This window comes from Pocillopora verrucosa, chromosome 12 (genome assembly GCF_036669915.1).
Source record: "Pocillopora verrucosa isolate sample1 chromosome 12, ASM3666991v2, whole genome shotgun sequence".
Classification (NCBI taxonomy): Eukaryota; Metazoa; Cnidaria; class Anthozoa; order Scleractinia; family Pocilloporidae; genus Pocillopora; species Pocillopora verrucosa.
In genome coordinates, this window is record NC_089323.1 from 2243578 (window position 1) to 2267365 (window position 23788).

The 23788-nt window shown below is 38.0% G+C and overlaps 1 protein-coding gene across 4 annotated transcripts; it reads left to right on the forward strand.

Annotated features, from left to right (window-relative positions):
* The first annotated feature begins 1045 nt into the window (after positions 1–1045).
* LOC131788904 (uncharacterized) lies at positions 1046–19774 on the forward strand. 4 transcript variants are annotated; one of them, XM_066159326.1, is made up of 18 exons: positions 1046–1174; positions 1458–1813; positions 2091–2181; positions 2637–2731; positions 3261–3345; positions 3457–3494; positions 4311–4446; positions 4650–4880; positions 5413–5638; positions 6626–6720; positions 7143–7283; positions 8198–8275; positions 12983–13099; positions 13461–13589; positions 15451–15564; positions 17607–17714; positions 18280–18478; positions 18801–19774. In XM_066159326.1, the coding sequence occupies exons 1-17, from the start codon at positions 1144–1146 to the stop codon at positions 18447–18449; spliced, it is 2241 nt and encodes a 746-aa protein (XP_066015423.1). In that variant the 5' UTR covers positions 1046–1143; the 3' UTR covers positions 18450–18478; positions 18801–19774. The 4 variants fall into 4 exon arrangements, with proteins under 4 accessions (XP_066015423.1, XP_066015424.1, XP_066015425.1 ...); XM_066159327.1 differs by having other exon boundaries at positions 8201–8275; XM_066159328.1 differs by having other exon boundaries at positions 4650–4856.
* The last annotated feature ends 4014 nt before the right edge of the window (positions 19775–23788 follow it).

Here is a 23788-nt window from a genome sequence, read left to right on the forward strand (position 1 = left end):
TATAACGTCCGTTCTTATTTTTGGAACGTCTGTCGTTGTCTATGACAATCATCTTTTAATCCCTTCAAATACAAAAAGGTGAAAATTCTCTCTCTGATGCCCGCAAATTATCCAACAAACGGTAATAAGAATATTCAAACTTATCAGGAAGTTGTTATCTTGATCTAACACCAGATCCTTGTAACAGCTCGAGAGGAGAATTAAAAATCAAATCTTGCGAGTTTAAGGGTTGACGAACAAACCTCTCCCGTAGATTAGGTCAATAAGACTAAAAGATCGATTGTTGCTTCGGAATTGAAATGTTTTTTGTATCTAAAATATTGTCTTACCAAGTACCGCCTGAAAAAATACAAAACCAATAAGTCAAGCTTCACGGTTGTGTAAAATTAGAATTTTATTCGCAGAAAAATTCAGTCAGAATTAAGCCAGCTCGAGGAGAAAGCGGCGTGTTTTAATCAGCGGCGCGTAGAAGAACAAGAGTCACGCGAAAAAAAAAAAAGTATTTTCATCACTCGTTACGCAATGCGTGACAGATATCGTCAATTGGCCTTCGTATCGCTCGTGCAAGACAACCTTGAAAAGGGAAAAATGCTTATCATTCTTGCCACATAAGTTCGCGTTAAAAAAAAAACAACAACAAAGAAAAAAACAAAACAAAACAAAAAACAACGTTTTAGTTCTTGGAAGTAGTCAAGATGAATAATGAATAAAGGAGTTAAGTTACTAAAGACACTGAGTTGACAACGTAAAGTGACCACCGTAAGGAGTTAAAAAGCTGACGTTTCGAGTGTCACCCCTTCGTCAGGGCGAATGGCTAACGCTCGAAACGTCAGCTTTGGAACTCTTTACGGTGGCCTCTCCACGTTAGCAACTCAGTTGTTAATAATTAATCACCCAAGATAAATAATGTCCACGTTGGATGCATCCAATGCGAGCAGTGCTCAAGTTGGATCTTTCCAACCGGGCCAAAACGCTCTGCCAATCAGAAGGGAGTATCGAAATTTTTTAACCAATCACAACCTAGAAACCACTTGGACGGAGTGCACTTCCTCACATAGTATAAGGAAGTATCATGCATTTGTAGTGGTGTTGATTTTTAATGCAGGTGGGATAACACTCAAGCAAGATACCTTCACAACTGACATGTCGAAACTAGCAGCGAATTTTGGGGGAGGTAAGCAATTTAACAAACTGACATCGAATTCTACGAACATTTGTGTCGCCCAGAAAAGGAGACTCTCTTGTGTTTGTTCCTCTATACCTTGATTGAATCAGGACGGGAATTTTTATTTCCTACGGTTCATTTCTTTCTTATCCAAGCCCACTTTACTTAAGAAGGTACCAAAAGATGAAAACATCAACTTTACACAGTCTTGTGTTTACGTCTACCCCCCTGTCTCTCTAACAAGAACTTTTCGAATTAAAACATTAATGATCAATGCGTTATATTCGCCTAGGGAACAAGAATAAAGTGTACCACTTCCTCCGAGAATTGATCCTAAAAGAGGAGTGTGCATGGTTTGTCAATCAGGAGGGTCGGTTCCGTATCAATTGGGAGGCTGCTGTAGAACGATATATTGAGTACAGAGCTAAGAAGAACCCCGGGTTTGACACAAGCATCGATCGAAGTAGGGCAAGCAACAGCTTTAGAGAGGCTCTTCTTCTTCGTTGCTATCAAGATGACGGAGCAAAAGAGTACAAAAAATGCCGAAAGTTTAGTGAAAATAACAAAGTTATAGAGAGAGAGTTTCAAATGCCTTCCAAAGTGTTTCATTCACTTTTTGGATCAAGTGAAGAACTTCCCGATGATCAGGTAATTTGTAGTGGACCTCCAGTGAATTATCACGTTTTAAGTTTATTTCAGACATTATTTTGAAGTTTAACACCTTGGTTTAAATTGTTCAGTCCCCTTTGAATTGTTATTAGTCTGCCTATAAACATTTCCAGACAGCAGCAATTAAGAAATCTTTACAACCTCTGTTGTTAACCCTTCAACTAGGCACAATGTTTTGATATTGTCATGGCATCAATTTGAACACTTTTTGCCTTTATTGAAATGTCTCCTTTTTTTTTTAACACTGGTAATTAAGGTTGATGGGGATCTGCAAGTGTCTCCTGATGTTGGCACATCTCCTGATGCAAGCGACACAGGCTTTGAGGAACTTATGGATGTCTCTGATGGTAAAAGGGATTTCACATTTGGGCTTGTTTTGGGAAATCATTAGATCAGGGCTTTATCATTTGATCATTCGTTTAACCCTTTATACTCTACCATCAGTATGCATATTCTCCATAGTGTTCTCTATAAGTTTCCTAAGGTGCTGACAAGAAGCATTTTCTTAACAATCAAGAGCGTTCTCAGTTTGTGAACCTTAATGTTTTAATTTGATTCTGTGGTAATATTTTGAGGAGAAATTAGATGCATGTCACTCTCATGAGTTAAAGAGTTTAAAATATTTATTTAACAAATGGTGGGTCCTGTTTCTAAACTTGTATAATTAAGCCTCAAGGAAGCTAAGAGTAGCAACAAACATCGTTGCTAGATGTAACAATTTAGGTGATATTGCACTTTGCAGTTGCATGTGATATCATGGTATTTTTAGTATTTATTTAATCTATCAACTGTTTTTCCTCAGATTTACACACCATGAATGCGACTAGTACAGCACTCCAGGAAAACATCAATAGAGAAGATAATGTTGATCCATCAAATATTGAAAGTCCATCTCAGGTAAATTAAAATTTCCACAGCTGTTATTGGAATTACAGACATATATTTATGAGATAGATTCTATGAGTTAGTGCAAAAAGCCGAAGGTGAAGTAAATTTAAACGTGCAGGATCATTTAAATGGGGATAATGACAATGGGACAAATTACCCTCCTCCACCCTCACTCCCCACACACACATGCTGTGCATGTGAAATCAGAGTGTTTTTTATAGTGATCATGACTTAGAGACAGACACTCTGGATATTGTTTTAGACAGAAGGTAATACAAGACCATGAAGTTTAAAAAGATTACACACAGTTTATTAATTATTTCAACAATTTCAAACCCATAGATCCAGTTATCTATTCTCTGTACTTTGTGGTTCATATTTCTCATGTTTTTAGCTATGAGAATTTGTTGTTTTATCTAAAAGTAACCCCCTAGTTGACATTTTGGTTCTTTTCATCACCATCTAGTTGAGAATGTCTTGATATATATAGCAAAAGGTTTGAAAGTTTACTGCTATTTAAAAATCCTTGCCCTACCAGATATTTGGCATTTCTGCTAAAGATTTCCACTCAGCATTGGAGGAAATCAGTACCGACTCAGATAATGTTGTGCAGCAACCTGGAGGTATATTTTTTTAAAAATGGGTCTAATTTAAATGATTTATTATTTTGATAAAAATAAAAAAGTTTGTTTCTTTGATTTACTTCTACAAATATTCCTTCCAATCTATTTCAGTGGTCCAAGGTATTTGCCCTCTATCAGGCTCTGTGAAGGTAATTTTATTATTTTAGAAATTGTCATGGTGATCTGCAAATTTAATCAGGCATGAGAAAAGCCTCTTGGGGGGAGGAAGGGCGAAGAACATCTGGAATCAAACGATCAGATGAACAAAACAAATCAAAGTCAAATTGACCAAATGTTTGTCAACTGCTAGCCAGGCACAGCATGGAGGCCTGGGTCTAATTTAGTGAATCCCGAGGAATAAAAAACATTTAATGAGCTTTGATTTATATTTTTGATCTGGAAAAATGTTGCTATTTCATAATTGAAGTTGTTATGGTGAACTGTAGATTCTCTTTTTCTATCAGTGTGCCTTCACAATTAACTTTGTTCTTTGCACTGGTAGTGAGGTTTGATATGTGTCAAAGATTGTTGATTTAGCTGATATGTTTGTAAAGCTTTCAAGCATTTTCTCCTAAGGGGGAATAAAGGAGAAAGGTATCTGGCTTTCAAACCTGTTTTTCCAAGTTCAGGAGTTGAAGGTTGAAAAAAGGATAAAATTAGCATATGGCCAAGTTTCTTCTTGTCTGAGCACATCTTCATTGAATCTTTAGCATGAAGAGACTAACTCTTCTCTGGATGGGATGTAAAACAATACTGGGCTGAAATGTGTCGCTAAGACCAATAATAAACTTGCATTGTGTGATAGTATTGTTAGAAGAGTGGAGGTTATCTCCAGCCAATAACCAGGTTCATGAAATACTCATTTTCAAGAGTGTGTCAGGTCAAAAAAATTCTTGTTGACCCATTCTTTACCAAACTAAAAATTTACTATCTTTCTTCGTTATTGATACATATCTTGCTTTCAGGGTGGAATTCAGTTCCTTGTAGTGTTAAAAGAGGCATTGCTTGAAAGTGACACAAAAGGTGTGGCACGCTTTGAAAGAGTAGGTGATGCCAGTTTGGAGAAGACCAGCCCTCACACCTTCTCTGGGTTTATTCCAGGTAAGTTAATTGTTTGAAAATTTTACCCCTTTTAGATTACAGGTGTAGCTTACTGTAATGGACCCACACCCCTCTGATTGCCTGTGTGTCTTTCATTTGGTCAGTTTGTCTCTGTGTCAATCTGTATGCATCTTCGTCATTCTGCTACTCTATATAGAGAGTAGGGGTTTGGCCTGAAAAAAAAGGTTTTTATTCTATTCCAGCTGCCCAAGAAGCTGGTCGTGTTCTTGTAACAGTCTATACTGAGGCTGGTCGAAAGCTGGGAGTTACTTACTTCACATATGTGGATGAGGTGCGCCAGGCCTTAAAACAGCTGATTAAAGACCCTGCTCAAATATCGTTATTCTTAACCATGTGGTCCCAGGAACATGGAATCATTGGAAGCAGTAGCGATGTTGCGCAGACACCAGGTCTGTTTAGTTTACCAGACCAAGGTATATGAATATGAAAGCGATCTTGGCAGTAATGAACACTACTTGAGCAGTAGTTAAAATAAGGCCTGGAAATGTTCAGGCCTCTGTGATATGGGTGCACTGGTATGGCAAAGGTCACGGGTTGAAATCCAGTACAGGCCTGAATTTTTATTAGGCCTTATTTCCATTACTGCTCAAGTAGTGTTTATTACTGCAAAGATTGTTTTCATATTCACTTCTCAATTTGCAGTTCACCTACATGATTTTCATTTATTCACAGTTGTTTAGACCAAGGTAAGTAACCAGGTATAGGGATCTGTTCCTCTTTCATTATGGGATCATGATGTAAATGGATTTGAAAAAGATATATCTTAAGCCATTTGGAGACCTGCTGTACACAGTTGAGAATATTTTAATCAAATCAAATTTTAAAATGGATTTGAAAAAGATATATCTTAAGCCATTTGGAGACCTGCTGTACACAGTTGAGAATATTTTAATCAAATCAAATTTTAAAATACAATTGTGTATTATTCACTTTTTTTTCACCTAGGCTCATTACCTGATGCTAAACAGGTGCAGTGTCTTAAAGTCCTTCAGTTACTTGTTTATACTGCTGCTCAAGTAGGTGCTCAACAGTTTTTGGAAGTGATCTTCAGTACCTCTGCTGGAAAAATTGTCTTCAACAGTTACAAGGATCGAACTCCTCAGCCGGAGGATGTTGCAAGGGCCAATGGCCATGACGAATCGATGGAGTTCTTACAAGATGTAAACAAAAGGTAATTCAAAATAATAATGATGATTACGTCTTGTTGTTAGCATTGCTATGTTGGTAAAAGTGAACAATACTGAACTCCCATGTTCAGCTGTCGGTAACCTGTCAGCCAACTGTCGGCCGACATGATACCGACACATTACCGACAGCCAGCCAACAGTGTTAACCAGACCATACGTACCAATTTTTGTGTTTACCTACTTCCTAACTCGTATTTTTACACTAAAATAGGCTTGTTTGCTCGGTAGCAAAAAGGAAGTTTTTCAATCGCCCTATAATGCATTGCGAAACCATAGTCTACAATAATTCATGTATGTCTGATTAATCTTCTTTTCATGAGACAGGTCGCGATCATCGCCCTTTTTGGCGTATTGTGACAATTAAAATATTAAAGTATACCTTTTTTTGGCGTTTTATCAGACTTCAATCGGGAGTGTTTTGCCTTTCAAAACCATCTGCGTGCTACATGCACATTCTCGCCAGGATGCTAGCAAGCCGAGATCGGCCAAAAACGTGAAAACGCTTTGAAAACTCTGAATAAGAGCAAGTAACTCAAAATGATTCATGAAATCGAACCAACATGGGCATGTTTCGCTAGCCAACGCAAGCAAGTTAAGCAATAGCCATTCTAACTATCTCTCTGCAATTAATTTTTCCCGTTTCGACGTAGTTGTTGAAGCGATAAATAAGTAACTGTTTGCGATCATTTCAGCACACGACTTACCGACACATTACCGACAGGTCACCGACAGGTTACTAACAGACGGCCGACTGTTGGCCGACAGTTGGCCAACAGTCGGCCGAAAGTTGGTCGACCGTCGGCCGACAGTTGGTCGACAGTCGGCCGACAGACGGCCGACAATATCTTTTGGAAACTGTTCTTCACTTTTACCGCTATGTTGTCACTTAACTTGATTAATGTGACAGGTGGGTGATATTATCATGAGTGTAAGCTTTGACCTACAAAATTATTTTTCATTTTTAATTTCAGATTATCCAAAGAAAGTGATAGTAATAGTGTCACTTTGGGTACAAGTGAGTGGTTAGAGTTAGTCCAAGCAGTTGACAATATCCAGAAACAGACTGGTGAGTATCTTATTCTTAAAGGTTGAGTTTGATGCCATTTTATAAAACATGCCGTTCTTGTTAGATTTACCATTTAGATGTTACAACTATTCAGTCACATGACCATCCCAATAGTATGTGGGAAGTTTTCAAGCCGTTTTTATCTATTTTGCAACATGCCAATCTCAGCACAATGCAGGACTTTATAATGACCTACAAACTTAACTCACTGCACGTTCTTTGCAAGTCAGTGGTATGGCATCAGAGTGCAAATCTGAAGGCTTGGGGTTAGATTTTTCGTGAGACACTGAGATGGTTTACTCCATCCTTCCTTACATTATTCCATTCTATGAAAAATTGCGTTCACAGTCATAACAAAACCATCAATATTGTAATTGTTGAAATATAAATGAAATGTATTTATTCTTCAATTTTTAAAACAGTTTCTAATGATGAAGAAGAATCATCAAGAATGCAACCTAAGGATGATGATAACCAAAGTGACTACTTTGCTGATGCTGAAACTTCTTCTAGTGGTTCCCATGAACTTGTTGGTGACTGGTCCGATTTACAAGTAGAAAATGGTAAGTGAGCTCTCAGTTACTGGATACAATACTTCCACTGAATTCAGTTTGTGACCCTTCATTTCCTAAAATCTGATTGTAAAACTCTTTTATCTGTTTCATAACAGTACACTTTTCTGTGTTGATTTGACAGAAGAATTTGGTGTTGCAGGTGTACCTCCTCAAGACTCCTTTTGTCTGATAATAGATCAAGTCATTACTTGTTACTTGTTTGCTGGATAATGTATTATGTTATATGGATGTTGCTCATTTTGCTTATGGTGTGAGTTTGCTTAGTTACTGGTCCAGAAAACTCAATCCACCCTCTCTGCCAATCAGATGCAAAAACTTAAAAACCAATCACAACATGGTCACTAGAAATTTCTTTCACTTAACCTTTTAACTCCCAGAAGTGATTCACGTGTAACTTCTAACTTTTTGGTAACTTCTACCTAAAATATCCATCCACTATCCAGCAAACATGTAATGAGAGTTCTTAAATGTATTAGGTAGAAGTTGTTATCTTGATCTAACAACAAATTTTTGCAACTAATTTACAAGGAAATGTGCAGCAGCTAGAGGGGAGAATTAACAATCAGATCTTGGGAGTTAAAGGGTTAAAGCAGTGTGATTGTTTGTAGTGTAAGCTGTTATTGGCTCCATGTTATATTTTCTCTCTTCTCATTGGCTGATGTGACTACTTCTTTTGGTAGTACCACACTCATTCGCAATACACTTTATGTTTCACATTTGTCGTAGGGTTGTTCATCCGCTTGAAATACTTCTAGAATTGATTTTTGTTGATTTAAACCCTTATTGTTTAACCTATATAACGTATCGTGATTCTTTGTTGACGGATGAAGGGTGAATGTCAAAAGGGCGTTTAACTGTTTTTGTCCCAATACTAACGGTAAATCTAAACACTTTTTCTGTAGTAGAACATCGTCTAGCTGACGTGGACACTTTCTCTTGTGGACCTTTTGAAGTTGACTCTGATCGGTCTGATTCGGAAGGTAAATATGTCAACTTCTTTCAGCTGAATGATACTTTTACAATTTTACACGAAGGCTTTATTTTTATCTTTGGTACTTTTACTGCATGAGATTATCAGCTTCTCTTTGGAATTGGTGACTCCTACAAGCTTTTGGTCTCATTCATAGAACCTTCTGTAAAACGGAAGAAACATAGGAAGAACTGGTGTCTCTCAAGTGCATTATTTTATTTAGGTTATATTCATTTCTCCCCTTGAAGTAACTCTGCAGTCGTGTTACCAACATGGTTTAAAGGAGGAATGAATTTGAGTTAGGTTTAAGAGGGCTTAAAAGTGGTAATATAATGCTTCAATAACCCACCCTCGTTTTCCTTAAAAGTGCATAAAATTGTTGAATACTGTTATCGTTCCTTAGCAGTTGGTTCAAAAGATAAGAATCTGAAACTGAAAAAAAAAAACTGTGCCCTGGTCTTTAAGCTTAGGCTTCATTCGAGAATATAGAAGCAAGAGTAAAAATCTAAAACAAAAAGTTGAACCAGGCTTTTAAACTGGTTTACCTGCAGAATGATGTCATGGTATGTAACATTCGCATTGACAGAGTATTATAGATATACTAAAACGTTTGGTCTCACCCACTTAAACCTGTCCTTTTTATACCAAAACTCATCAAAAGTATGATAAAAATTGTAAAAATTGTACTCTCACATGTTTGTACTTTATTGTTCAAGAGATCTATTAAGTAGTAGGGAAATGACAATTCTGGGACAGCCTGAAAGACGGCTTGAGACAATTTTTGGGTTTTACCAGTTTTGACTGGTTTTGACCAGTTCTGAGACAGGGCTGGGAACAGTACCACAGATCGCTTGACACATCAGCTGGAACAGTTCGACACAAATTAACCTCAGCACAGCAATGAATAGCTCACCGTCTTATAAGAGAGGATTGTCTTGATCGTCATCTGATGGTTGTCTCTCATGATCCTTAAGACTCCAGGTCTCACCTCTTCTATGAACTCTTTGGGGCTGTACCCCTCAACGCCCTCGAAGCGAAGTTGCCTAGCAAACCCTTTCAACATGCTAACTGACAGTTCCAGTCAGACTCAAAATTTGTCTTAAGTTGGCTTTAGCACTGTCTCTGAATTGCCATTGACTACACTTGGGAACATTTCCACAGACAGCTTGACAAAAAGAGTGGTCATCAGGTGGGGTAGCTCAACACAACCTCAGCACAGCTATGAACAGCCCGACAGCCAACTTAAACCACCTTGATTGCGTTTGAAAGCTGCAGTTGTCTGTCTCTCGAGGCATCTCATTTGACCCGAACCTAATGATCTGAATTTTCAATCTGTTAGAGTGAGAGTAACACTTCTCTATCAGTGACAGCCTTTTCTCTCAAGCCTTAGACCCTCTTAGGGTGCGACTTGACTGGGTTGAGATGCCTGAGAACTTACCATCGAAAGCACTCTTCATCCTTGTTCTTGACGTTCAGGACTGCCTTCTCCTTCGCAATCTAACTAGGAATTTTATGTAAGACAATCCACCCAGTGGTTTGTACCTGTTGAGATGAATTTTGAGTGAAGTTACTCTTTGAAACCTCCTGTTGCTCCCTTCCCTATTATAAGTTTGAAGTCGTTCCAGAATCGTGTTCACAGAAGACTTCCTCTTCGTCAGTCGTTCGAGGTTTCTGGCCACCTCAGTATGAAAGTGGGAATCTATGAGCTGGGTTGATCCGTCTTCATTGTCTTTTACCGTAATTCAAGAGAGTATCATCTTGACCTTCGTCTGACAGTTGTCTCTCATGATCTCGAGACTTCAGGCCTCACCTCTTCCTTGAACTCATTGGGGCTGTACCTCGATTGCCCCCGATTAGAAGGAGGTGGTTTGTACTTCTCTACGAAGCCCTTCCACTTGTCTTTCGCTTCTGATTCTGTCAGGGGAGGCTTTTGCAGACTAAGAATCTCTTCGATAGCTCTGATCTCTCTCCTTCGCGCATCTCCCTCCCCTCTTTCAATCCACGGCCTGATATACCTGCTCATTCTTAGTATTGGTGTGTTGATATCTGGAACTGAAAGGTCAAGGATAGGGGTTCTTTGTATCAACTCAAGGTGCTCCCACTTCCTGAGTCTCAAGTAGCCTTTGAGTCTGAGTCATCTTTCATATGCAAGCAATTCAGGTCCTTTCATACTGTCATTTTAGAGAGAAAAAAGTTGACAGCTTTTTAACGAAACAACGTCCAAGCCTCTCAGCCTGCCGCCCTCTTGACAACCGCCAAGCTACTCAGTCGGCCATTCGGTCTGCTTCCGCACAAAGGTATCTGGCTCCTCCACAACAGTCTGGTCAAAGTTGATGTTCCTCGCTGTGATAAAAGCAGCACTTGCTATTGCCATGTACTCTCTATACTTAAGATTCAGTTGACTGGCAGCCATCTCCAGCTCTCTCCTGACCGAGAATTTGTCGTTCAGCTCCTTCAGGAGCTTGCCCTCATCAAAGGGAAGGAAGTCAGACAGTGCTCTGCAAGATAGCTGAAGAAAGGTGTTGACAATGTCACTGCAGGTATTTGAAGACAGTGAAGCCTCATACCTCTCCTAACACATCTCAACCTACTTCTCAGACTGCCTCTTGACTTGATGTTGAGTAAGGTCTTGCCCAATTATCTCCTTTGCCTTCCCACGTGTAACGAGTGAGAACAGCGAGCTGCTTTCGGTGATCTGAATCACTCAAGGGTTTAAGTTGTGTTTCTTGTTCAATAACTTCTATTTTATATGGCTGAGGACAAGGTTTTCAGATCTATGCTGTAAGGATGACGCAGTAAGTACTATCTGAACGACGGCCTAAAGCATGGATTCGTCCGAGAAGAGCTCAAGTTATTTCCTTCTGGAACTGAGCTACCACCAGAAGAGGTTCACTGACAGAGAAGTGTCACTTTAACAGATTGATAATTCAGATTACCAGGTTCAGGGTCAAATGAGATGCCTTGAGAGTGATTGACAACTGATGTTGTCAAACGCAATCAAGGTGGTTCAAGTTGACTGTCGGGCTGTTTTATTGCTTTGCTGAGGTTGTGTGAAGCTGCCTTAGCTGATGAGCACTCTTTGTGCCGAGCTGTGTGTGGCACTGTTCCTAGGTGTAGTAAATGGCAATTCAGAGAAACACTTGAGACAATTTTTGAGTCCGCCAGGGACAGCATGACAGACAGCTTGACACACCTAGATTGCAGATTGCTGTAGCGCTGTCTTAGTACTGGTCAGATCCCGTCAAAACTGGTAGAACCCTAAAATTGTCTCGAGCCGTCTTTCAGGCTGTCCCAGAGTCATCATTTTCCTATCACTGATTTCCTGCTAAAATCAAAAGATCTCAGGCATTGTTGTATACTACATAAAGGATACGATAATTTTTTCGACGCATGAAGTTTTACTAAAGATATAAAGCCAACAGAAAAGGAATCCCCGTCCTTAAATCCCCCAGTTGAACTATCTTCTAAGAAAACAACCCAATTTGACCAAGCAGAGGACGAGGAAAAGACGAGTTTTGGGTTTTCTCGCTTTCACATGTTTAATCCTTTGAGTGAGTATACTGCAATTTTTGTATCGTTTGAGGGGAGTGAAACGATATTATGCTTGCGATGCATGTTGGGGAAGTGTGTTCTGTGTTGGGGTATGCATAAATGTAAGAGCTTAAACTTGCTGTATGCTACAGAACACAGCCCTTTTTAAAGCTGAGGCTTGAGAAATGTAGCTCTGAATTCATAGAAAAATTCAAGATATTCAAGCATAAACCTCATGTGCTCGCCATACAAACGGAAGACGGAAGGTAGCAAAACCTTTAGTGTAACCTGTTCAAGTCACAACCATGGAATTGCATTGCTTTAAAGACTCGTAAACTAAGTACCACTTGGAATACTCTTAAAAAAACCAGACTAAAAAATCAGAAGAAATTAAATCATATTAAAGTTTGAAGTCTGTCTCAAAATTTACAAATTATTCATTATTTATTGTAGTCGAGTGTGAATGTATGATATTTGTTATTTTTAGAATTTCAATCTAATAGTTGATTCTCATAAAACATTACCTACTTACTTACTAACTCACTTATGTCCCAATGAGGAACAAGAATTTTGAAGAAGGGACGCGGTTTTAAACTGAACGAGAACGGACTACATAAAGAGCTGTATATTTCGCCGGAAAGGAAGATTTTGTAATCGTCTCTATTTCCGGTTTCTTTCTAGTGTTTTATGATAAAATAACCCCATGTGACAAGCATGCTTTGTTTTAGTTAACACTTTGAAAAGGCTTTACAAGACTTTGCCGAAATAGCATGAGCTTTTTGTCCTTGGGCTGTGGTTTTATCGATGGTACGAACCGTATGAGGAGGTCCACTCCTAATGAGATTGATGTTCTGTGGTGGCATCGATTGTGTTGACTACTGTGTTTTCTATTGCACGGTATAAATAGCAAATGCACAAATTCAGTGGTATTCATACACCCAAGGCTTAAAAAATAACACGTGTAACATATAATAAGCTCAGATATTTTGTAAGTTTCGAGGTATTTTATTTCTATTGTGCGTATTGATTTCAACATGCGGGCAGTAAGTAAAATGTCCGCTCCTATTGTGATATTATGTTAAAGCATCTGATAAGTAAGTTTTTATTCTCGTATCGTATTTAAAATCGGCCTGTTGATTGCTGTTCTAGTCTAATTACTTACTGCAACATTTCATTTGAAATACAGATCGCCGAGTAAGAGGCCCAGGTAGCAATGATACACATCACTGTGTACTAAGCTGGGGTACATTCTTGATGTGTGCTGTCATTTTGCCAAGGTTATTAGCAGGATTCATTGTGAAAGGTTAGTGTTTTGTGGAAAACTGTATGTATACCCATATAATTGTTACACATCGCGAGGCCTCTGTGTAACAGTGTAAAAAGGCGTCAATAAAAACACGAGAATTGAAATGATTTTAAAGGAGGTTCACAACGGCTTTTTTTCATCATTGTTGTAATGACGCGTAAATGCAACACTAAATTTTCATGCAGCGATATATTTGGGCAGAAAAAGCCGAAGATTTAGTTCCTGGCTCTAGCTATGGCACTTAATCAAATCCTAGGGAGTAAATAAATTAATTTGTATGATGGAATGCGTTTTGTAGCTGACGTGATCAGTAACTTTTTCTTTGAGGTAAAAGACGTCAATATCTTGTGCTTCCTAGGTTTTCTGTTTTTCATCGGGGTAGTCATGGGATTGCTTAAAAAATCTCGGTTGGTGTGTGCTCAATTTTGCCTCGCTGTTGGAGGAACGCTAATATACTCAACAAATTCCTTGAGATCTATCATATCTGGTGAGTTTAATAGAAAGCATTAATGTTTATAGTTTAAGATAATTTCATGCATCGCAATAGTTTTTAGTCTCATATATCATTTTTGTGTTTGTTTTAATGTCACGGGTAAAGGCAAGTGATTTTAATAGAAGTGGGTGAGGAGAATCCTCACTTAGCCTCTCATTGGCGCCTGGAAGTATGTCAATTTGTTTCATTTTTGTTAATCAATACCTTTCACTGGAAACTCAGGGAAGCTCTTTCCCAAATCAGGTGCGCCTTGTTTACCGTATTTACCACAGGTGTCCTAAGCTCACGTCTCGAGAAAAAGCAAACGATCAATTCATGAAAATGTCACGTGTTGTTTGACTTGGCGTTAAGTAACGAGAGGAACCGTTGAGAATTTGAACACGTTATAGGAATAGTATGAGGAACGAAATATGGTCAATTTCCCACGATAAACTTTGCAGTATTTTTAGATCGTCAACTTTGGCTAAGAAAAATTCCGATCGGGAGGATTTTCGAGGCGCAAACTACCTCCGCGTGGACAAAGGTCGAAATCGTAGAGTGCAGCCCTGACTTCGTCTTATAACTGGAATAATAGTGGTGGCAAAGCAAGCTTAAAACGGCAGAGAACGCCGGAAACCACAACGTACACACAAGATATCAGTAAATTCTATTGATTTTACGTGTAAAATGTTCGTATTTCGTGCCATTTATCGTTGTAAATCGACCAAATTCTCAACGGTTCCTCTCTGAATTTATATTTATGTCAGAAATGGGAAGTTAGTGACATTATCTACAGACCATAGAAGACTTTTGAGAGGACAACAGCAAGTAGACCCGGCCGTCAGTTACGAGAAAATTTAAACATTCAATCGAGCGCATATAAATATCATGCATTATTTGAAATTAGGCTTGAGAATTCAACTAGCGTTGTTTAGTGACTTGAACGTCACTGTCTGTAAACGATACGGATTATTCAGTGTTTTACCAGCAATAATCCGAGAAAATCCCGAGAAAACAACCATGGATTGAGAATGCTGGCCGTTCAGTTACAACCAGACCGAGTGGCGCCAATGGCTAATGAAGTGTCAGCAGCTCATTGGCGATATCAAACACACGTAAAAGAACATCTTATTTTTTGACGTGTGTTGTTACAGCTTTTCTCAGGGCTAAAAATCAATGTATAAGACCGTAGTTTATATCACAAAATACGTGTAACATATAAAAAGCTCGGGTAATTTGTGTTTTGAAGTATTCAATTTTTATTTTGCGTAGCTTTTCAATGTACGGGCAGTGAGTAACATATCTCCTCTTATTGTCACAGTATGTTAAACCAACTGATGAGGAATTTTTTCACCTCTATGATTTTATTCATTAGCGTATTCACTTCTTGCCGAAAAACGTCGTACGGCTTTATTTGAGCGTTATGTCGGTTTCCCTCGGTATGCAAATGGAAAGCGTTACACAATGAGTTATGCAAGTTACTTGTGGGATATTCGATAGTTTATCACTTAGTAAAAATTTTCGGCCTCTGCTGCATCACGAATTTCCCTCCATCGCAATTTTCTAACAATTGCCTCTGTGTAACAGTGTAAAAAAGGCGTCAATAAATACACAAGAATTAAAATGATTTTAAAAGGAGGCTCACAGCGGCTTCTTTTCAGCATTGTTGTAATGACGTGTAAATTCAACACCAAATTTTGATGCAGCGATGTATTAAGGCAAAAAAAGCCGAAGATTTAGTTACTGGCTCTAGCTATGGCACTTAATCCAATCCAAGGAGGTAAATCAATTGATTTGCATCATTGAATGCGTTTTGTAGCAGACTTGATCAGTAACTGCTTTGAGGTAAATAACGTGAGCATCTTGTGTTTCCTAGGTTTTCCGTCATCCATTGAGCGTAAGCGATATCTGATGGTGTATACTAATTGTCTCGTTTTCGTGGGAATTCTCCTAGTGTGCTTAATGATAACTGCGGGATTCATTTTAACTGGTGAGTTTAATTGAAAGTGTTTATTTTGTAGCTTAAGACCATTTTATACATTTTTGTGTTTGTTTTAATGTCACGGGTAAAAGCAAGTGATTTTAATAGAAGTGGGTGGGGAGAATCCTCACTTAGTCTCTTGTTGGCACCTGAAAGTATGAATTTTGCAGTATTCTTAGATCGTTAACTTTGTTGAAGAAAAATGCCGATCGGAAGTATTTTCGGGGCGCAAATCGCCTCCGCGTGGACAAAGGTCGAAATCTTAGAGTGCAGCCTTGACTTCGTCTTATAAATGGAATAATAGTGATGGCAAAGCAAGCTTAAAACGTCAGAGAACGCCGGAAACCACAACGTACACAGAAGATGTTAGTAAATGCTATTGATTTAAAGTGTAAAATGGTCATATTTCGATACATTTATCGTTGTAAATCGACCAAATTCAAAACCAAATTCTCAACTGAACACCGAGTCACACAAAGCGTGACGCATATATGAATTAATTGTTTTCTTTTTGTCGAAACGTGAGCTTGGGACGCCTGTGGTATTTACATTTGTTAATATGAACTGTCAGGACGGGTTACTAGACTGTTAAAGTAAACGAACTTATTTTATATTTACGTGGCTCCTGCGTTAAAACATTAGAAGTGAGTGACATCATCAACAGACCGTAGAAGACCACTGAGAGGCCAAGAACGAGTAGAACCGGCCGTCTGTGGAGTTAAAGGAAAATTTAAACATCCAGTCGAGCTAAAATAGGTACCATGCATAGCCTACGTGTAGCCGAACCCTCCCTCCCGAAGCGAAAACGGAAGCGAGGGAACGTCTACGCAAACCTGACACTTATCTTGTTTCGTGACGTCACTCTAATTTATGCAAGATAATGTCACTTCATAATATTTTTTGCGAAGTGGCATATGTTAGCGTGAATGTTATCGAGATCAACAACAACATTGAAGTGAATTCTTTTTCCATTTTTTCGGGTAAATTTGCAATTCAGCGTCCGAGTTCAAATATATACTTTGCTTTAAGGATATAGGAAAAGGTTATGAGCGATCTTTAGTATAGAGTAAGATGATGACGATATTCGATTAGTATCGCGCTTACGAAACTAGATTTTTACGTTACGCGGTTTCTGGTTGCATTTGTATACAGTGCCACGGTCGTCGGAAAAAGTTGGATCATTTACCGCAGAATATCATGGTTTTTACAGGTTTCTTTAAGAGATAGTTACGCTGTAAGCGTGAAGTAAGAGCGACTCTTTCCTCAGTCGAAAGAATCGCGGCAAGAAACAAGAAGCTTTTACTTAATAGCTTCGCACCATCGTTCGCTAAGAGACCGAAAGTTGACGGCGGACAATCCTCTTGGCCCAAATACATTAAGATCTATGAGGAACCTGGTCTTCTTTGAGAGCTTTAACTGGCGGCACAATAAATATAGTGACCGGTTTCTTTTAGAAGAGAGAGGCGATCGATCACGGGTGCTGCTTGATATATTATGGATTTTCCGTAGCCAGTTGGCAACGAGACGGAGACATCGTTACCTTCGAAAAACATATTTTTGGCTTTCTGTTGATCTTTTTGAAATGTCTCTATCCTAAAAGTCACGTAGACTTGCCTAAAACTTCATCGTAGATCGCTTTTGTTTAGAAAAGTTTACCATGTAATTATTTTGTTCACCATCTTGCTCGTTGGTATGAAAATAAATTACTAACTTGACGATTCTTTCGTCAATCAGAATTGACGAAAGAATCGACAAAAGAATCGACAAGAGGGGATAACAAATAAAAAGTCATTATATTTTCCTGCAAAAGAGTGACGTCACGGAACACGATTAGTGTCAATAAACACACGTGTAAATTCAGCACCAAATTTTCATAGAGCGATATATTAAGGCAGAGAAAGCCGAAGATTTAGTTGCTGGCTCTAGCTATGGCACTTAATCTAATACAAAGAGGTAAATCAACTGATTTGCATGATGGAATGTGTTTTTAGCTGACTTGATCAGTAACTGCTTCTTTGAGGTAAATGACATTAACATCTTGTGCTTTCAAGGTCCTCAGTCATTCACAGTTGTTGAGGAACATCGGATGTTAATTATCTACTGTACCGTTGTTGGAGTAATGCAAGTATTATGCATTGCCGTAATGTTCCGTTTATTTAGTAAGTTTGATGGAAAGCATTGATTTTTGTAGCTTTAAATCATTTCATACATTGCAAGAGCTTTTAGTCTCGTATATTATCATGTGTTTTGTTTTAATGTCACGGGTAAAGGCAAGTGATTTTAACAGAAGTGGGTGGGGAGAGTCCTAACTTAGCCTCTTACTGACAGTTGGAGGTATGTGAATTTGTTTTATTTTTGTAAATTCTTACCTTCCATAATAACCTGAGGGCAGCCCCTCCCTCAATCAGGTACGCCTTTTTTACCGCATTTACATCTGTTAATATTAACTTTCAAGACAGATTAATGGATTGTTTAAGTAAACAGACAAATTTATATTCATGTCAAAACATGGGATGTTAGTGACATTATCTACTGACCATAGAAGACTTTTGAGAGGATGACAGCAAGTAGACCCGGCCGTCAGTTATGGGAAAATTTAACATTCAGTCAAGCATAAATAAATATTATGCATTATTTGGAATTCGGTTTGAGAATTTATGTAGCGTGTCCTTGTGACTTCTGCGTAACTGCGTTTTTCAGTCGAAGCTGTCTGTGATTTTTTAGTTGAAGCTGAGCTGAAGAAGAAAACAGAGAAGAAAACAAAAGGAGACAGCCCGATATTTCCTCTGAATTGCATACCTCCTTCTGGGAATGCTCTGAAGAAAACAAGAGAAGACAGCCTGATAATTCCTCGGAAACATATTATTCCTTGTGCGGAAGATCTTTTTCCCTAGAATCGTATACCTCCTGCCAGAAATGCTCCGTAAGTATTTATTGAGCCCGTAGGAGTTGTTTTACAACGTTATTGCAGCACTGGAATACCAAGCCTTGAAACTTCCCTCTGACTTCTTCAACTTCAGTGTCATTGTTGATAATTATAATTTTAACTCTGATGTTCACGGTTTTTTTACGCACTATTGCAAAGTACTAATTTTTTTCTTAGTGTAATAACGAGATCACTCTCGAACTAGTTCATCGATAATACGCAGAAGTGTCGGGATAAAAGCAGTTTAACTAAGAAATAATACCTTTCAATAATCATTGTTAACGAGGATTAAAGACTATTGACAATTTTTTTATTCTAGACCGTGGCGGTGATAAGGAGGAACTACGAGGGAAAGTAAGAGGTTAACAGGAAAGGGAAGGGCTTACTTTCCAGGAAAATCAATTTTTAAATATCCAAATGTAATTTTAAGAAGGAAATATTTCAGTCCGAGTTTTACACAGAAGATTAGAATTTTTTGATGGCAAGAACAATCGCTTACTAGTTAGTGCGTGTTACGACAATGCTTCACTTTCCAGTTCCTTGTTACATGTATCACTTTAAATCATAAGGATATAAAATATCTTTTTTGTAAGATTTCTGTCGATTTAACGCGAGTTGAGGTCTATTGAGTGTTGACTTAATAAAAGTTTTGGATACAAATGTACAACCAACCCGATGGAGATCACATGTTTGTTAGTGAATGAGGCCAGGGGGAAGGTGTACGGTTAAACCCCCATTGCACTTCTCACACGCGGTAACGGCTTTGTTTAAATCTATGGTGTCTCCGAAAATATTTCATTCCCACTCTAATTCAAGGGTTATTGAAGTCATCTCCCAAAGAGGGAGATAAACGTTTTCAGTAATTGTGTCATTGTAAAGCTTTGTACACATTAACTTCCAGCGTAAGGTCGTAACATCTTGAATTTTGATAAATATGGCGGTGTTACTAGTTTAATTTGCCAACCGAAACCACACACTTGAGCCCCAACTGGTCCGCTCATGTGTGAAAGTCCAGTCAAACGCATGCAACATTTCAACGCAATATCTTGCAACATTATGGGATAGTGTGATGAGATTTGTGAAGGAGCTAGCCAGCGCGCAATATCTTGTGAAATCCCAAAATGTTGCAACAAAAATTTGATAATTTTCAAACTTGATCCAAAATCATACGACATGTTGCACGTTGTGCTACAGGGTGGCCAAACGTATGCAACACGTTGCGCGCAACAAAGTTGCAAAATGTTGCATTGAAATTTTGCGTGCGTTTACTGGGGCCTTTAAACCAAAAATGGAGCAAGCGGGTAACCCCAATACGTTAGACTTACTATATAAAAAATTAAAAATGATTTGTCGAGAGCATTCAATAATACAATAGTGTTTGAAGTTGACATGATAACCCAATATCTGTAGCAGATATTGCAGTTATCAGTTTGAGTTCAAAGTCTCAGATTGCTTGAGAAAATTCACTTTTCGCATGATGTCATGATTATCAAACCTCGTGTTTGTGTTATCCGCCTCAGCCTCGGCCTCGGCAGATAACTTCTCAGACTTCTGTTTTGATAATTCCTGATATCATGCCTCAGCCTCGTGTAATAATTGCTCATTAGTATGCCTATTTAGTGCCCGCGCGCGACGGAAACTGATGCGAGCGCTTTAAGCCTCCTCGCACAATGAAAAATAAGCCAGGCGTTCACTTATTGAGAATTCAGAGTGGAACATGTTGTTTTGCCTTGACTATTGCCTTTTCGAGCAAGTTGTTCTAAAAACCTGTGAATCTGCTTATCCATGGAGTATGCATCTCATTTTACTTAGTTAATTGTTTTTTTAATAATTTTTTATTATTATTCCAGTTCACAAGTTGAGTTATTCCTTTCCCTAGTTCACGATAAGAGTAGAATTTCCTTATTTTCCAAGTTAAGCACACTCAGATTTTACACCTGTTTTCGAGGTGGCCGTAAAAGTAAACGATAACTTTATATCTTCCGCACTGAATTTATAATTCATATATTCGCGCGTGCCTTGCTACTAAATTGAAAAAGGGTGTAACTTAAGGCACACCCCGTCATCTGATGGGGTTGGCTCTCTACCGCCTCCAATCCTTTGTTCTCAATAGCATTATTTTGTTCTTAATTGTCTTAATCGACTTTACGTCCAATAAGATTGACACAACTTTTCACGGTTTACTCCACCATTTATCAGTCATGCAAAATTCCACAAAAAAAGAAAAAAAAGAAAAAAAAGATTTTCCGTCAGAAAAACCTAACAAAGAGAGGCCGCTGGCCCTTTTTCTAGATCCACTTTTGTGTACATAAACTCTCTAATGTATTCCTGAGGATGAAAATGCCTTCGGTAACGCTGTCAAGAGAATAAGATGGTAGGAAGGAGTTCCCAGTGTGTTTTCTAAGAACAAAGTAGAGTCAATTTGATGCTCTCTGTAATTGTAAAAATGTAAAAGTTTTTAATATCGTCACCATGATATTCACATTATAATGAAGATGTTGCAAAACCATATCTGGATCTTTGTCAGTTTTCCTCCTGGTCGATCATACGCTAATTTCTAGTATGCAATAATTAGACCAGTTTGTTGTGTTTTCTTTCCCTTCAAATTTCAGCTCTGCTTATTATAAGACATTGCTAATTATTGAAAATCATAGGGTTTCCGCTTGCCTTCATGAGCAAACGCTGTCAACTGCAGGCAATTAATTGTTATATTTTTTCCGTAACGAATACGGAGGTTTCTCACGCTCTCAAGATCATAGCATGCTTAAGCCTACGGGAGTGAACCATACATAAATCAAAATTGTTTAAGCGTTCACATCTATCATGATTATTTTCCATATCCTTATTCGTGGAATTTTATTTCCTTTCAATAATATAATTTCCAAATAGCATTTTTATCCTAAGTACACCTGCGTCAGGAGTTTGAAAAACGATTGAATGTCAGTGTAGGAACAATAACAACACTTCTTCATCAGAAATAAGTTGGTGAGGAAGTTAATAGCTCGAATGTGAAAGCGATCTTCGCACTACTGCTCAAGTAGTGTTTATTACTGCGAAGATCGCTTTCATATTCACGTCTTTATCCGCAGTTCAAATGTATGACTTTCATATATTCACATTCGTTTAAGTTAATATCAGTTGGCGGCTTCATGTTCATCTTAGAGATGAACAAGAACATTTAAATTGTATTTGCTTGTTTAAAATGAAAGTTTCGTTGCTCTCAGCGGCGAACGGGGGTTGAAGGAGGACTCCTTTAATAGATTTTGACGCAAATGTGAGACTTAAAGGAGAGGTGTAATTGTCTTGCTTTGACAGTCGAATAATGCAGATGAGTTTAAACTACATTTTTCAAGAAATGAAGGGAAACCTTTTTTTTTCAATGTTTTCTTTTTTTTTAAGTTCTTAGAACAACAAGCCTAACGAAAAAATTAAAAAGCGAAATAGGAAATCAGGAAAAGACGATTAGTATTGTAGTTAACACGGCCGGAATGCAACAACTTACCCCAAACAGTCCAGGGCAGAATTATTTTTTATTAAAGAATTCTCCACAAGTACAATCATTATTCAAAATACATAACCTTTGAGTAAGGGAAGAGTTAGTTGCAAGGGACACGCGTGTCTTCTCGCGCGCTCCCTAAAAATTCAGTCTATGGTTTCTCTGGCGTCGATTTCGGAAGCTACAAAATTTTGGATTTTTGAACCTTAAATAGGCTTTCATTCCACTTGAAATGAATTAAATTTGCCAACAGTCAATTCATTTAAGGTTTCGTTTCCTCTTTCATTAAATTTTTTCTCGTTCATGACGGTAAAAACAACACTAATAATTTCGCAAATGGCAAGTTTTTTCTTTCTCGTCAAAAATTTTAAAAAAGTGCACATACGAAGAAGTGTCATTAGTGATTTGCTTTTCTCATGTATACAAGGTTTTTTCTCTGTTGAGAAACGCACTCGCCTTAGAGAAATTGGTCAGTATAATTGTATATTTAATGTGAACTATATTCTTGCTTTACAAATCCTCTGAATTTTTTAAAAATTAACGGCGGATTTTATAAGCTGAACATGGGTTTAGAGAGACCGTCTTTGATACTACATTAAAAAAAAAGATACCTCTACTTCCTTTCAGAGTAAAATGAATTCATATTTCGCCTTGTCGTGACTCAGCTGTGCGACAGCTTTATTGCTAACCGCTCTAATTACTCTAGCGAACAACCAAATGGAAATACCGCTGATCTACATCAACATTTTTATGGACAACTTCATCATAGAAAATCATACAATTCAGTTTGTGAACGTACAGGATTCCGAGGAGTGTTTTCGTCATTGCGCTAAACACTTCGACTACGTTGCGTTTAAGTCATTAGGAAAATATGTGAGGTTCTGAACACCGATGGAGTCACTAGAAATCAAATGAAAAGATCTGGAACAGTTTTATATCACATAAAGAAAAGTGGTGTGAGAGTAAGGTTGTGTTCTTGTTGAGCAGTTTTTGACTAAGAATGATGAAAACAGAGAAACCACATGGATCAGTCAGGTTATCATTACAGAGAACCAATGAGAATTCAAAGATCTTTTAAAACAAAACTTCACTCAAGGGCTAGAAAACATGAATGAACATTCGAGATTGCTTCAAATTAAAGCCTGAAACAAATTCTTTCAAAAACTAATTGACACGAAACCACATTAACTTTATCGTGTAAACAAAAAATTAAAGAGGAATGTTATTTCTTTCTTCCTCTGTGTCGCGTCCTCTTGTCAACAACAAAATAGGAGTCATCTTTAACATTGGTATTTGCACCACCCCTCTAACATCTAAAAGCTGGCAATTAAAATTCGGTTTAAAAAAACTGCTTCGTTCTTATGGATAATGACAAGAACTTTTTGTGTAAATAAACGCATGCATTACTTCATGTTAAAAATGAGAAGAAAAAGATATAACAATGGTTCTTCAATCCATTCAGCGCTTGATCAAGAGACCATTACTGACCGTAATGATTCAGAGATTAAAAGTAAACGTTTTTTGTTTACGTCTTTTTCCAGATAAATTCTAAATACCTTAAAGCCAACTGCTAAGCCCACACGCCGATCTGCGTGAATCGTAGTGACGTTCCTGAACAGGAAGGCTTGTGGTCTATATAATTCACTCCATATGGAGTCAATTTCTACAATTTTATTGGAACAACAATGCAAATGATAGGTTGTCGACCAATCAGGCGTACGCGTACGAAGATTTGTTGTTATCCTGTAATACCAGAAAACGAAACAATGAAGCGTTTAATGTGACTACTGACAACTAGTCGAGTTGTTGGA

Bases quoted from the DNA above. Each gene is read 5' to 3' on its own strand.
- LOC131788904 (XM_066159326.1), top strand. From the start codon at position 1,144: ATGTCGAAACTAGCAGCGAATTTTGGGGGAG. The intron at 1,175-1,457 runs GTAAGCAATTTA...ATATTCGCCTAG, and splicing joins AGCAGCGAATTTTGGGGGAG to GGAACAAGAATAAAGTGTAC. The intron at 13,590-15,450 runs GTGAGTTTAATA...TGTGTTTCCTAG, and splicing joins CTTGAGATCTATCATATCTG to GTTTTCCGTCATCCATTGAG.